The 13,816-nt window shown below is 35.6% G+C and overlaps 1 protein-coding gene across 2 annotated transcripts in view; it reads left to right on the plus strand.

The window, feature by feature from the left end:
* The window catches only part of DTNBP1 (dystrobrevin binding protein 1), a 74,354-nt gene that overhangs the window by 32,756 nt on the left and 27,782 nt on the right, over positions 1–13,816 (plus strand). Inside the window, exon 7 of one of the 2 annotated variants that reach the window (XM_075142772.1) lies at positions 253–275. The exons of the other annotated variant lie outside the window; for it this stretch is intronic. Coding sequence (XP_074998873.1) covers positions 253–275 — 23 coding nt within the window. The remainder of the gene's footprint in view (positions 1–252; positions 276–13,816) is intronic. 2 annotated transcript variants of the gene reach the window in all.

A 13,816-nucleotide genomic window follows, 5' to 3' on the forward strand; every position in this document is an offset into this window, starting at 1 on the left:
ATATAAATGTGCAATATTTGTATAATTGTACATGTTTATGAATAGGTGGTAGCCTAATTTCTAAACAGGTTGATAGTGTTTGCTTTAGATAAACACAGGTAGTAATATTACCCTTAATACGACGATAATAAAATTCTTTGGTTTTTGTTTTTTAATGAGTCTTAAACCATGTAAAATATCTCCTGTAGTTCTAGATGTAGTATTTCTAATAATGTTTTTTTTTTTTATTATTACTCTGTTTTTCTCCAACAGGAAGGAACTTGAGACCTTCAAAGGTAAATTCTATTTTTAATTTTCTACTTGAATATTTGCAAGAGTTACAGTAATTCTTGTATTAAGTGAAACTAGTAAGGAACTGTTCCAGTTCTATATTTGATAATGTTGATTTTATGTCAACCCAACATGCTGTTTATTTTTCTGTTCACCTGTTCTTGCTACTGGTTTCTTTGGGAGAGTCGTAAGTGTAGGAAGAACACAGATGGTTCTGTTGTCTTAGCTGGGTTTCAGAGATTCTGTATCTAATTCAAGTCTTTCCCTTGGTGTTCAATTTTGGAAGTTAAGGGCTTTGTCTTCAACTAGTTGATGTCTTTTCTAGCACGAATGTGTTTTTGACATGTGTCGCAGGCTGTGACTTGTTAGACTTTTATCTTGCTATTTCTAGGAAATTTTCACAATATTATTTTACATGAGACAAATGCAATTTTTATAGCTCAACTTGTTGGATATACACGATGATATATACAAATATCTGTCCTAAATAATATGCAGTGGCTAAAATCTTTTTCATGTATTATTGCTTTGTCTGTGGTATGTAGATGGAACACATTACCATTTTCAGTAAATCTTAAATTCATTTGTCTTACTTTACCTACTAATGTTAATGTTTGATCAGCTTGACAATTGCTATTATCTTTTGCTTTGATTAAGGTGTGACTCTGGCTTTGTGACTAGTCTTTATTTATGAGAATGAAGTCAAGAACATTGACTTATGTCAATTAATTGTCTCTTGAAATTGAAAGAAGGAATGGAAATTTCTATCAACTGCATTCCTCTTTGCCTTTTCAGTTCATTACTATCTCACCTTTACATAACGCTAAAAAAGGAAAATAATAAAGCTACCATTAACAGACAAGTAACACAGATTATGTAAAATGTCACTTTATCTGTAGTTTACCATAACAACCCTTTTTTTGATTGATTTGACAGCTTTCAACACAGTCTAGCTCAATAGAAAACCAAAGATAATGCTAAGCTCATTCTGTTCCACAGCAAGGCAGCTACTTTGTAGAATCTGATGCTTGTGAGAATAGTGAATTCTGGGTTTTTTGTTTGTATTGATTAGGAGTTTTAAGTGAGTTTCTGGAAGTCACAAGGATGGCTTCCAAAGTTATTTCTCTCTTGGCTTCTTGTTTTTCCAATAGAGATTGTAAAATACTTACAAATAAAGTTACAAAGACAATTATTTTTCTGGAAGAGGAAGGTGTTAGCAGTGTGTTGACCTTGAAATTTATACAAAAACTAACTAACTGGTTCTGTAATGGATACAGATGCATACAGATTTCCAATACTAGTTATGAAAGGCTTGTCTTGGGTAGACAAGGCTTGTCTTGGTAGCCAAGAGAAGGTTTTTAGTTTACTACAAAGAGGGAAAATTGCAAACAGGTGCCAAGAAAAAAGCCAAAGTCTTTGTGTGTTTCTTCACTGAAAAGTTCAACTGCTCTCTGTGGCTAATGCAGGCAATATCAATGGGAAAGGAGTAGGATTTCGTGCTATGACAAGGAAAGACCAGGTTAGAGGATACTCTAGTTTTGTTGGACGTTTTTGGACCAATTGATCAAATTTATTCTACAATACTCAGAAGAATTGGCAGAAGCTATGGAAGGCTGGAAAAGCACAAACAGAATGACAGATCTTTAAAAATGGGTATTAAACACCAGTCAGCCTAATTTCTGTATTTTTTTGTACAATGAACTGATGGACAAGCTTGTACCTGGCAGAAGAGAGAGGAGGAATAGCTAACAAACTTTCAAGAATAGTCGTATGAAGCAAGTCTAAATTCTTTCTGTAAGGTGACAACAACATCCTTTAAAATAAACAACAGATACCATATTTTGACTTTGGCAACAACTTTCACTGTCTTGCCTGACATTTTCCCAGGAAATTGAGATTAAACTACTAAAAAGCAGGTGCATGGCTGACTGGAAATACATACTTGGAGGAGATGTTTTTATGGTTTCTTGCTTACTAAGTTGTTCTTTCTCAGATCTGATGCTACTCAGAATTTTTGTTCTTAACCTGCATGGTGAAATAGAGGTGTTTGTTATATTGGCTTCAGTCAATCTTTTTCCGGCCTTTTGGACCTTCAGCCAATTTCTGAGTATCTAGCATGTGTTTCATCAGCTGATTAGAAACAGGGAGAGTGAGAGCTTCCTGATCATGAAGGATTCGTGATTACATAGTGACAGATGTTTCAGTTCTGCAGCAGCTTTGCCCAATCTAACTGGTGGCTCCTTCTTGCATTTTTCTGTTTTAAGCTACTTCCAAGGCTCACTAGATTTGTGCAGAAAATGATCTGTCATTTGGTTTGGTTTAGTTTCGGTTGATGAAGCATGCTGAAGTAACTCCGTAAATGGCCATAGAAATCCTAGCATAGAAGAAGGAAAAGGCAGCAGCAAGAGGAGGAAGCCTGTCTAAGTTTCCAATGTAACACAGTCATCTAAAAAGCAAATCCGTCTAGTGGTACGTTACCTAACACATTTTAAGGTTGAGGTGAGGAAGTATTAGTACCATTATATAAAGCTTTTATGATGAGATCTTATCTTGCTTATAACTCTGGTTTGCTGTATTCAAGAAAGGTTGGTTCCAGCTGAAATATGTTAAGTAGTTGGGTAGATGATTCTTTACATTTTATATTGCAACTATAGACTACAACCTCAACTAATTCATCCTTGCGTAACTGTTCAGAGTGAAATGTGTTTGTAAACATTCAGTTCATAGAATACCCAGCGTAGGGGCCAGGAAGGAAGAACTGTTTAAAGTACCTTTATATACACTTGCATCTTTCAATGCCTGTGCAGTTGAAACCATTGTACATTAAATTGTGTTTTACTGGAAAAGAACAGAAATGCCAGTTTTCATAATAGTAACTTGTTATTTGTGAATTTGAACACCCATATGCTAAAAAGTACTGGTTTCCAGATTAAGGATGGTAAATGTCTTGCATAAAAATATATTTCATAAATATATGTTCCTTCTATCTGAATCTGCAGAAATTGAAGTACCACAAAAATATTCCTTAAATATGTTTGCTAGAGGGGATAAAAAGAGGATTGTATGCACGTTTTTCAGTGTCCAGCTGTAACTCTGACATTCACCAGTGCTGAGTTTTCATGCCTTGCTCAGGGTAGGAAGAAAGTTTCCTGGAATTAAGACACTGAATGGTATAGTCCGAGGGTCTAAATAGCACAGCACTGGAAACTTGAATTCAGTGATGAATCCCATCAATTTCACAATGAATACAGAAAAACTAATAATTGTATATTGGCACTGACCATGAGAATGCAGGTCTGGGTCACAAGGTAAGTGGGCAGCTTCACAGGTTTCTCAGATCTGTTTTAAAGCTTTACTTCCCTGGAGTTTTGTGTATGTATAAATATAAATAGATATAGATACACAGATTGTGAAATCTTCAAATGTATATAACCTTACAAACATTTTAAGTGCCCTTGTAATCTAATCTAATAAATTAATAAATTGTAATCTAATCTAATTAATTGTAATCTAATATTTACTGAAGACTTATTTTAATATTGAAATAAAGTCATCTTTCACATAACCAAGAAACAGTATTGTTTCTGGTTTCATTTATATCTTCCTACTGTGTGTGCTAAGGTACAAAGTGGTAATTCATTGACCTATTAAGTATATTCTTTGAGGATACCAGGTATACCCCTCATCAAGAAGGGGCTCAAATAAAGCTTAGTGTATATACCTGTTTGCAGCATTGAAAAGTATTGAGAATCCACTAACACTCTTGCTCGTTGATGTTACTACCTTTCAGTAGCATGAAATAAGTACAGAATACTATTTTAAGAAATGATTAATTATTTTTTTGTCAATGGAAATACTGTTTTGGAATTTGTTCCTGCCTTTTTCACATTTGTATTACAGATTGTACTCTCTCTCATCACGAAAAGTACATTTTATTTTTCTTCCTTTTACTTTAAGACTATTTACAGGGCCAGACATTCTCCTTTGTTGTTTGCTGTACCCATAGTGTATAGGGGCAGAACAAACCTCTCCAGTCTCTTTTCTTCTAACCTCAAGGGTTTTCTATTACAATGTAAGCGTAACTTATTACTTAATAATCTGCGATGCTGGGAAAGTGAAGGTTAGAAGCTTTCCTGCTTCTTTATATTAAGCATCTCTCTCTGAACAAGGCAGAAGAGTGAGTGTGTGGTGTCCCTGTTGATACTGTTACAGCACTGGCATTTGGGTACCTGAAGTGTGAGTGTGCACTAGAAAAAAACATCTCAAGGGTTGTCCAGTTTATTTTTTAGTAATTTATCTTTCAGAGAGCAAAGCTCTCAAAGATGGTAGATTTATGAGTGAAAACATTAGGTATGACATATGAAGTAGCCTGCAAGTTTCTTCCTAGGATGCAACAGCTCCAATGTTTGCAAAACTGCTTACAGGAGCTGGCTTATGCTCTGTGCCGTCCTGTCGTAGCTTATAAAGCTGCTAAAAAAAAAAATATGTTGGCAATTTCTTGCAATAGTAGAATTTATTGTAGTTGGTATTTGTGTAAGTGTGTATTTGTTTTTAGTATTTGATGGATTGTACTCTTCCATGGTTTAGAAAGGGCGTTAACATTTTCATTTTTACAGCTGAGAAACTAGGAATTAGATAGCCAATATGTGGTTATTTTCTCTTGATACTTGAAGCCTAGTGCATTTATGACTGCACTGAGATTTGAAATCATTCCACCACTCTTCTAGGTACAATTTTTTTTATGTACATGTACATGGTACAATTTTTTTTTTTTTAATTTTTTAAAGTTAATATTTCTTCTGTTCCAGCGCAGCCAGGACTGTGTAGTAAATATTTACAGAATACTGTTAATCTCTTTACAAGGTGAAAGAGTGAAGCCAGAGCAGTGAGATAGATGATGGAAAAAAAAAATAAAGTTATAAAAGTAGTAGAATTGCACTATGGTAATAACATATGCTGCTGAGTTTACTTCAGACTTTGTCCAAATGGGAACTGTATACATGATAGATTTAAAAATTGCTTCTAAAAGTCCCTTTTTATTTAAAAAAAAAAAAGTTTAGGATTAAATGTTTTGAGTTTGTTTCTGCAAAAAAAATTAAAGCAATAGAGGCCATTTAGAAATCAGCAACACAGCACTTTTGGACAATGAAAGGTGGCAGAAACTTTGTAAGGGCAGATATGCACGGGGCTTTGGCTACTGAGTCATGCATATTTCTAAGCTTTAACAGGATTAGTTTCATTCAAGCTCAGGGAAACAGGTCATATGACCATTTTCAGCACTTCTATTTACAGTACAACAAAATGTTTTCAGCCCTTTGCATCAGAGATCTCTCCCAAACAAGTCCTGATAAGTTTTAAAAGCTTTATCAAAATACTCTTTCTAAGAAGGAGGATGGTGAAGTAAAGAGATGTTTTTTCTTGCTTTCCTCTTCTAGGTTAAGTCATTAGGTCACATTTGATATGCAGATCTCTTGTCATCCCACTTCATGCATCTAAGGTGCTTCTGTTGAAATTGCAGTTTTCCAGTCCTTTTATCAGTAGCTTAAATATACTTTTATCTAAACTTTAATTTCCTGGCCTTCACTGTTTCCTTCTCTAAGAGTACACGATATTTGGAGCAGTCTGTTGACTCCGTCCCTTTGTTCTCCTTTTTTTTGAAATCTACTCGCCTCAACAAATAGTGTGCCAAACTTTTTTTCTTCCAGTCTAGGGATCCTCTTTATCTTGCTGTAGTCTCATGGCTGTCAAAATAAACAACTTTTTCCTAATCTTCATATTGTCTTCCAGATGCATGGGTAATATCTAGTGGAGATCTTTACAGCTCGCGGTTGACAAAGCTCATACATTCAGTGACGTAGCTGTTCTGGAAGTTGTGCTGTCATTTTGAGCACACAATCCTGTATGTTTCTTCTGAGCAAGAGTAGATGACATTGTGGTAGAAAATCATACCAGCCACATGGAGTTCGTTTACTGTAACATTTCCAAATATACTACCCCAGAGCCTGTCACATTAGGAACATTCAAGGTGTTTCATTACTGTGAAGAATTTTTTGTTGACAAATTGTGTCCATAACCAAGTTGGTTAATAGTGAGAGTTCTAATTTAATGTTGTATTTTGTGATTTTTCATTTCAATGACTCATTTGAATAGGGGAGGGAGGATGTCTTTGGTTGTTTGGGTGTCTCTTCCAAAACATGCTGTGGGAGATAGGCAATGCTCCTGCTATGAGTGTTTCCTGATTGTTTTAGAATTTATTTAGGTGACCACGGTCAAAAACTAAAATATTTAAGCCTTGTAGCACAGACGTGAAAGAAGACAGTTCTTATTTTGGCATATCGGGAAAGAGTTGGAAACAATTGCTTAATTCTTTTGTAATAAAGCTAAGATGGAGTTAAAATTTCAAGGATATTCAGGTTTCAGGGTCTTTCCTCATTATTTTGCTATGAGCTGAAAATATTCTGATAGATTTCTAGTTAATAATGTGTGTTACCAGCTTCTTTCCCATCCAGGCTATGGGAGGAGAACCTTGCAACTTTGGATGTCCTGTATTGTCTGTGGCAAGAATTGACCAAGACTCAATGGAAAGATTTGAGACTTGGGCACTTCTAGACAAACCTTGAGTGAAAGACAAATAAGTTTAACTACTTAAGTCTTCCATTATAGTGTAATAGGATAAGACAGGTGGAGAAGAAAAACAAATGATAAAGTGTCCTTATAGCTACCTTGCTTTTGATTTTGGTTTTTATATTTTCAAGTTTGCAGACTCTCACATCTGTTTAACTCTCAGGACACGTTTTAAAAGTTTCTAGATCTGAATCTTGCGACTTGTAACTTCTGTCCTCTTTTTTGCCTTCCTTGAAATGGGTATGGAGCTCAAGTCAAACCTTTTGGGAAAAAAAAAAAAAAATTAAAAATGCTTTTAAATAGAGAAATTTAAGGAAGGTTCACTCTTGGTCTTTCACTGATTTCAATCCTCCCCAGTAAATAATTGAATCTTTGTACATCAGGGCAGATATCGCCAGCACTGAGATGTAAAAGCTTTCAAATGTACATTTCTGTAGTCCACAGGTGGATGGTGCCGAATTGCACACATCTGATTCTATTTGGCTGAGTTATCAGACTTAATGATATACTTTCAGAACTTGTTCTATATATTAATACATACCCAAGAACAGTGGAAGTTTTCAGTTATCTGTCTTGACAGAGACTGCATGGGATAGCGCGCAAAAGCGATTGCTTGGCTCTTGCTGACCTCCTAAACATGACTTCTTTCTCAATTGACAATACTATTGTATTGAGCACCAGGTGTAGTTGAAAATTTATTAGCTGCCTTTGACAAGACAACAAAACATTTGCTGGATTAAGTATTAAGTCTGGGGTGAAGCAAACTACAATGGGTAGTATCCTGTGTATGCATTTATTTTGCAGATGACTGGAAATAAATTTGTTACCTAATAGGTTAATGTCTACAAGTGTCAAGTCTTCAGGACAGGCAGTATTTTCTATACAAGAAATAGGATTTACATTTCAATGGAAGGCAAAAAAAGGGTGGTTTTTTTCGTGTATTTAAAGTGTAGAAACAAAATTATCTACAATTTTATCTTGAATTGCTACATCAGAACGCTATTTCCCATAATGCTTTGGCAAAAGGGGGGCTGCACTGTCGACTGGATTAGTAATCTGATATGATGGGAAATTATTTCCCCTCCTCCCATTTCGATTCATTTTCAACTGGTGAGGGAAAAACAGGGCTTTTTTGATAGTGGCAATACAAGCTTGGGTGGATCTTAGTCAATCATAAAATGGCATCCATTTCTAAGGTGGTTATATATATTGGAAATAGGTCTGAATTTTCACAACTGTAACTAGGGAGTAGAGTTTCTAAAGGAAATCTAAAATTTAGAAAGGGATGCTATAGAGATACCAGATTATTTATGAACCAATTAGATAATCAGATTTCCTTGGAACGAGTATTGTGTACTCTGGCAACTCAGCTGATCAAAGATAGTTTTTGGTGTTGTCACTTCTTCCACCCCAAACCAGTTCTGGTTTTAATGCTTTAAAAGCTTTTTTTACTTTTTGCTTGTTGTGTGTTTTGGCTGTAATGTAACTTTGTATCTTACCAATTTGATAGTGCTGTTTGTTTGTTTGTAATCTATTTGCTCGACTAGATTTCAGGATTTTATGTGATGGCTATCACCTGAAAGTAGTATTCAGACAATGAGTTAATATAACCCACAGAATGCTAGTGTTACAGATACTTCTGAAACCTTGTTTTTATCAGTTTTTTTAATGCTAATTCTGACTGGGGGAGAGTGGAGGGTAGGGGCACTTCTTTCTTTTTTTTAAATTTTGCTTTACCTACATGTATTTTTAGAGGATCTTACGGTTTTTTAATGTGGCACTCTTATGCTCTTTCATCCTGTCTGATGTTGCTTTGTATTTTGAGGAAGCTGGTTTATTCTCCCAACAAATTTTAATATTGACACATTTATGTAGCTTTCTCTTTTTCTTTGAGTCCTACTGGTTTTGCATTCTAGTGTTGCACTAAGTCAGAAGCCCTTTCGGAGGTCAGATGTATCACAACAGTTTTGACATCACTGCAGCTAAAAATAAGATGGGCTCTTGGATGTGCAGGTACAGCTCCTGTTGGCTGCAGTAGAAGTTGGCCCTATGCTGGAGTCAGCCTTGCAGAGCCCTGGGTTTGTTAGGAGTGGAGGGGGCTGGTGTAACAATAGAGATTTTCCGTGGCTATTGCCAGGGTGAATAGCTAACTGTGTAGATAATAGGAAAAAATTCCCTGGGAACATAAGTCCTGTCATACTCAGTTTATGTAGAAAACAAAACATTTAAAGGTGTAATATTTTAATTGCCTGTGACGCTTAAGTGATTGATGTGGAAAAAAATAGAAGCTTATTTTGTCTGCAGCTCTAACTTGAATTCATCCTTTAATTACCAAAGTCCAGACTGAAGGGGGGGATTATCTCACGATTATTATTATTATTCTAATCTTTCCCAGAGATATTTTTGGTGTTGTTTTCACCAGTGAAATAAAACCGGGTTTCGTAGGCCCACACGTTCTTGGTAATTTTTCCTCTAATGATGATGATTGGAGAAGTATTTGTTACATAATTCCCTTTTGTCTGTACGCTGTATTTTGAAAATTGTCATCAAGGAGCTTTTTAAAATGTGATCTTTTTAAGTAGAAGAAAGGAATTGTTATGGCTATCATGGTTTCTGGCAGCACTGCGCACCCTCCTAAACTGAAGGGGTAACGCGTACCAGTGTTCCCAATTCTGAGCAACGCCTTACAATTTGTGAAACATAAATGCACCGTTGTGTAACTGCAGCATCACCATAACCAAAGATTCTCGGTCATGTGCTGCTTCTGTAATTTTTTTTTTAACTGCATGTAACAATTTTTTGAGTTTTTGATGCAAATGTAGTCTGGATATGTAATACAAAAAATTCAGTTTCCAGTAGAGAAGACTGCTCCTAATTTATTTAAAAATCACATCCAAGATTTTTAATATTTTATGTAAGAAGTAAGAATAGTATGTAATCTGGTGTGGGGGGTATCTGAGCTAAGCGACGTTAAAGGAAGAATACTTTGAGGGGAGAGCCTTGTGAACACCGCCTAATAAAAGAAGAATTCAGAACCCTTCCGTACCTTTTCCTTGCTTCTAAATCATTTTCAGAGGCTTCCAGCTCTCTGCCAAATAAACACATGCTGTAACTGCATGTCATCGGATTATAACCCGCCGGGAAGATTTCTCTCTTTCTAGCGCCCCTTTATTTAGCAGCATGTGGTACCTTCCCAGATACATGCGTGTGTTTCTGGTCTAGCCCAGCTGCTGGTAGCTTGCGTTCAGGTTCTGGAAAGGCGCAGAGTTGAAGTATCCATGTGTATGCATCTGTGTGCGAGTGACCCATTGAAAACTGGCAGTCGCGGTGTTACTGCTCTGAAAAAGCAGCCTTCTAGCATCGGTCTTTGTTCTGCATCAGTGAAGATGCTCATCAGTGGAGCTGCTTGGTAACTGGATTTTTCACTTGACCAGTACTGTGTTTCTTTTTACTTGCTTATTTCTTACTGCCATGTCATCTCCGGGAGCCACTGAGAATACTCAGAAGAATTCATGTAGGTGGAACTTTATTATCGTCTTTATTATTTGTCAGCTTAATTTGCCAAGCTAATGTAAAATGCAAAATGAAATTAAAGTTAGCTTAATTAATTTCCTCGGTTACCACCACTGCCTGATTTGTAAAGGGTGTGCTATAAATGAGAGGTTAATTATCAACTTGATTTAGCAAATTTGAAAGAAATAGTGACTTAATGTCTATTTTGTCAGGGCTTTTGTTTATTGCTTTGCTTTTGTCTGTCGCTTTGCATTATTGTCAAGGTAATATTAATCGGAATTAGTAAAAGAATACGAATACAGAGTTACCTTGTTAGCTAAAATTCAAGCAGACTTGTCTGAGGGTGGGGTGATAGTAAAGCATGAGGGGAGACAGAGAATTATTATCTGAAAATAAAACCAGATATAAAAAATTAGAGCAGTGAATTCATTAGTGTAGATGCAGTCATGCTAATTAGTTTCCTTCAGATAAAGAAAATAACCAATAAATGATAAAAATGTATATTTTTAAATGAAGCAATTGATGTTATTTACATCAATATGAGCACCCTATGTCATATTAAACAATATTCTTAATAATGCAATTAATAACATTTTTATGCTGTTAATTTGTAATGAATGATGTTTAGAACTATGCATTAATTGAAATAGAAATAAGATGTGGATTTCTACTCTGATTCTTTTATGTTCTTTTATATAACCACTGGAAGAGGTTTTTTTCTGTTACCATTCACATGGATTTTTTTTAGTTGATGTCCAGGACCAAAAGATAAGAGTAAATTGAACTATTATATTATTTTAATAACCTGTTGGAGCATGCCTTTATCAAGGCTCTACCTATGAGTTGTAATTCTGACCACTAAATTTGATATTCATGTTAAATGACAATGTAAAGTAAAGTTGAATATTTCGTTTTAAACAATTCATTTGGTATGGGAGAACTCTTTACATTTTTATTGATTAGAAATACTTCATTTATCAAAATAGTTGTTTTCCATAAATTTAGACAGAACAGTTGACTGTTTATTTAAAGATGGCAACATTTACCCTCTCTTCTGCTAAATGTGGTGTGACCACTTTGCACTCAAAATTGTCAGTTTTGCAAGCAATATATATACTACTGGTATAATCCAATTTGTATCGTTAACTACTTTGTAAATACTGACAGAAGTTGTCTTTTTTTCTTGTTGTTGTTTCCTGAAATTGAAATGGAAATATGGTGAATTGGGGGCGCATCTGTGAATCTTTCTCTTTTTCCTTATTTGCAATCATATCCTGGACAGTAGAATAGCTATTTTGTGAGGGGGGTGGGGGCCAACCTTGAAATTATACTTCTGTAAGGATTAGAATATGGAATTGGAGAATATTTCTGAAATGTGAGCTTTAGCAATATCAGTCCTCCAACTGCTGGGAAGAAGAAGCAGTAAGTAGAAGCTTTAGTATCAACATTAATTTTGGAAAGGTTATCACATCTTTGGTAACCAGGATTATTCTAATGGTTTTTTAATCACATTTTCTTCTATAGCTTGGTGACAGAAAAAAGTAATGCAAAACTTTTATTTTTTGCGATAATCTGTTTGCTCACCATCTATGTAGGCTGAGGTTAATGATAAATTAAGAAATACTCATCTACCTGCTTTTAAAAAGATTGCTTCTCTCTAACAAGATCAGATGTATGGGGTGCTGAAAGACCAAATGCTGTAGGTTCTAGTGGCCTGTGAATGCACCTTGGTGTGAATCAATTTTTGAACAGTTTTTTAATGACAGTATTCTTTCTTTTGGCATGCTGCTTTTATTTTATTATATGTTAGAAATGTAAATGTAAGTGCAGACATTTCATCTGTTTGATTTGTAGCTAAATAAATGTACGGTAAGAGATTATATGCTTTTTATATTTCTCCACATGGCACTATTTCCTTCTATAGTGGTACTATAAATATGATACTGTTCTGGTCCTTACAGTGTTCTGAAATAGTAGAATTGTTTTAAAAGCTGCAGTAGAAATAATTTATTCCTTCTTTATAGCATGTCCTTACATAAATCTTACTCCCACCTTTCACAGCAGTGTGTTATTAAACTGCTTGTTCTGCTCAGTTTTTAATGATGCAGATGGGAAGGGTGGCTGGCTGAGGTGTGCATGTGGGCATGTAAGAATTCCGAATGTTTCTGTACTCCAGGTCAGTAAATGGAACAAAAATGTGGATATTCTGGTAAACAACTCTGCCTGTTTTATTTACGAGTGTTATATATGCCATGTTAAATCGTATCAAGGCATTAGAGCTGAAACTGTACAAACATAGTTCTTCAACGTTGTAGCTAGTGTGGCATCCTTTTTGTGATTTATTTGTTTTTACTAAACGAGTGAAAGAATATTCTTTTGAAAGATGCCATTGAATGGTTAATGTAATGAAATACTTAAAAAGTGAGCTATTTAAACAGTCAGTAAAACATTTTTGTATGTATGTAATATTTCTAAATTCCATATTTTTAATAGAGTGTGTGAGTTAAGGCTGAAAGAGGTCAAGAGGCAGTTTTGACTGACTGAACTCATTGTTTCATTTTTAATCACTTGGGGGGTACTCCGTGGATTAAGATGAAATAAAAATCTTGCGGAGATGTCATTCAGCCCTTTTTTCCTTTTATGTAGAAGCCAGCTAATGCTATTTTGACATGACATAAATGAGACTTGATCAAAATGTAGTTGGCTGTGTCTCATTTTAAATCAAACAGAAATGGTGCCGTTTATAGGAATAGGTTTCTGGCTTAATTAGATGATTATGTAATCACTCCAGACCTGGCTCCCCAACGTTTCCATTGGCCCAGGAGGGTTTAACTTGGATCATAATCTTAAATCCTCATAGATTTATTATCTCTTCTCTGGTTATCGAACATTAAAGTGAAAAACCCACGCTTCACGGAGAAGACGACTAAAAATACATCGGGTGGTTTTCAGTGTATCTTGTGCATTCAGATGGGTGGGAAATGGATCTGGCGGTACTCGATAAGCTCAGGTTTTGTGGCCCACCAGTGATGTGGGAATGGCAGTTTTGCAGACTCAACTGTCCTAAGCCTTAATCATAGGTGTAATGTAATATTTTTAAAGTCTGTTTAACCATACAGTGGAATTAAAAGGGTTGTTTTAAAGAGTGCTACTTAGTTGTCCGTGCGATTAGTCTCATGTGCAGGGTAGCTTCTGGCACTTGCTGGAGAGGAGGGTCCTCGGGAAGGGCCTGCAGCTTCAGCTTCTGCCTCCCCAGACCTATGTGGCTGGAGGAGGTCTACCCACGTTAGGGCTTTGGTGATGTATGTATTTGCCCTTTTTGCTTGTTGGTACGTATTTAGAGGGTTGTGCTGCCAGTCACTTAGTATCTGGTTCTCACTACACCCGAACGTGTTTTGGATGCAAAGCT

Source organism: Calonectris borealis, chromosome 2 (genome assembly GCF_964195595.1).
Source record: "Calonectris borealis chromosome 2, bCalBor7.hap1.2, whole genome shotgun sequence".
NCBI classification, from domain to species: Eukaryota; Metazoa; Chordata; class Aves; order Procellariiformes; family Procellariidae; genus Calonectris; species Calonectris borealis.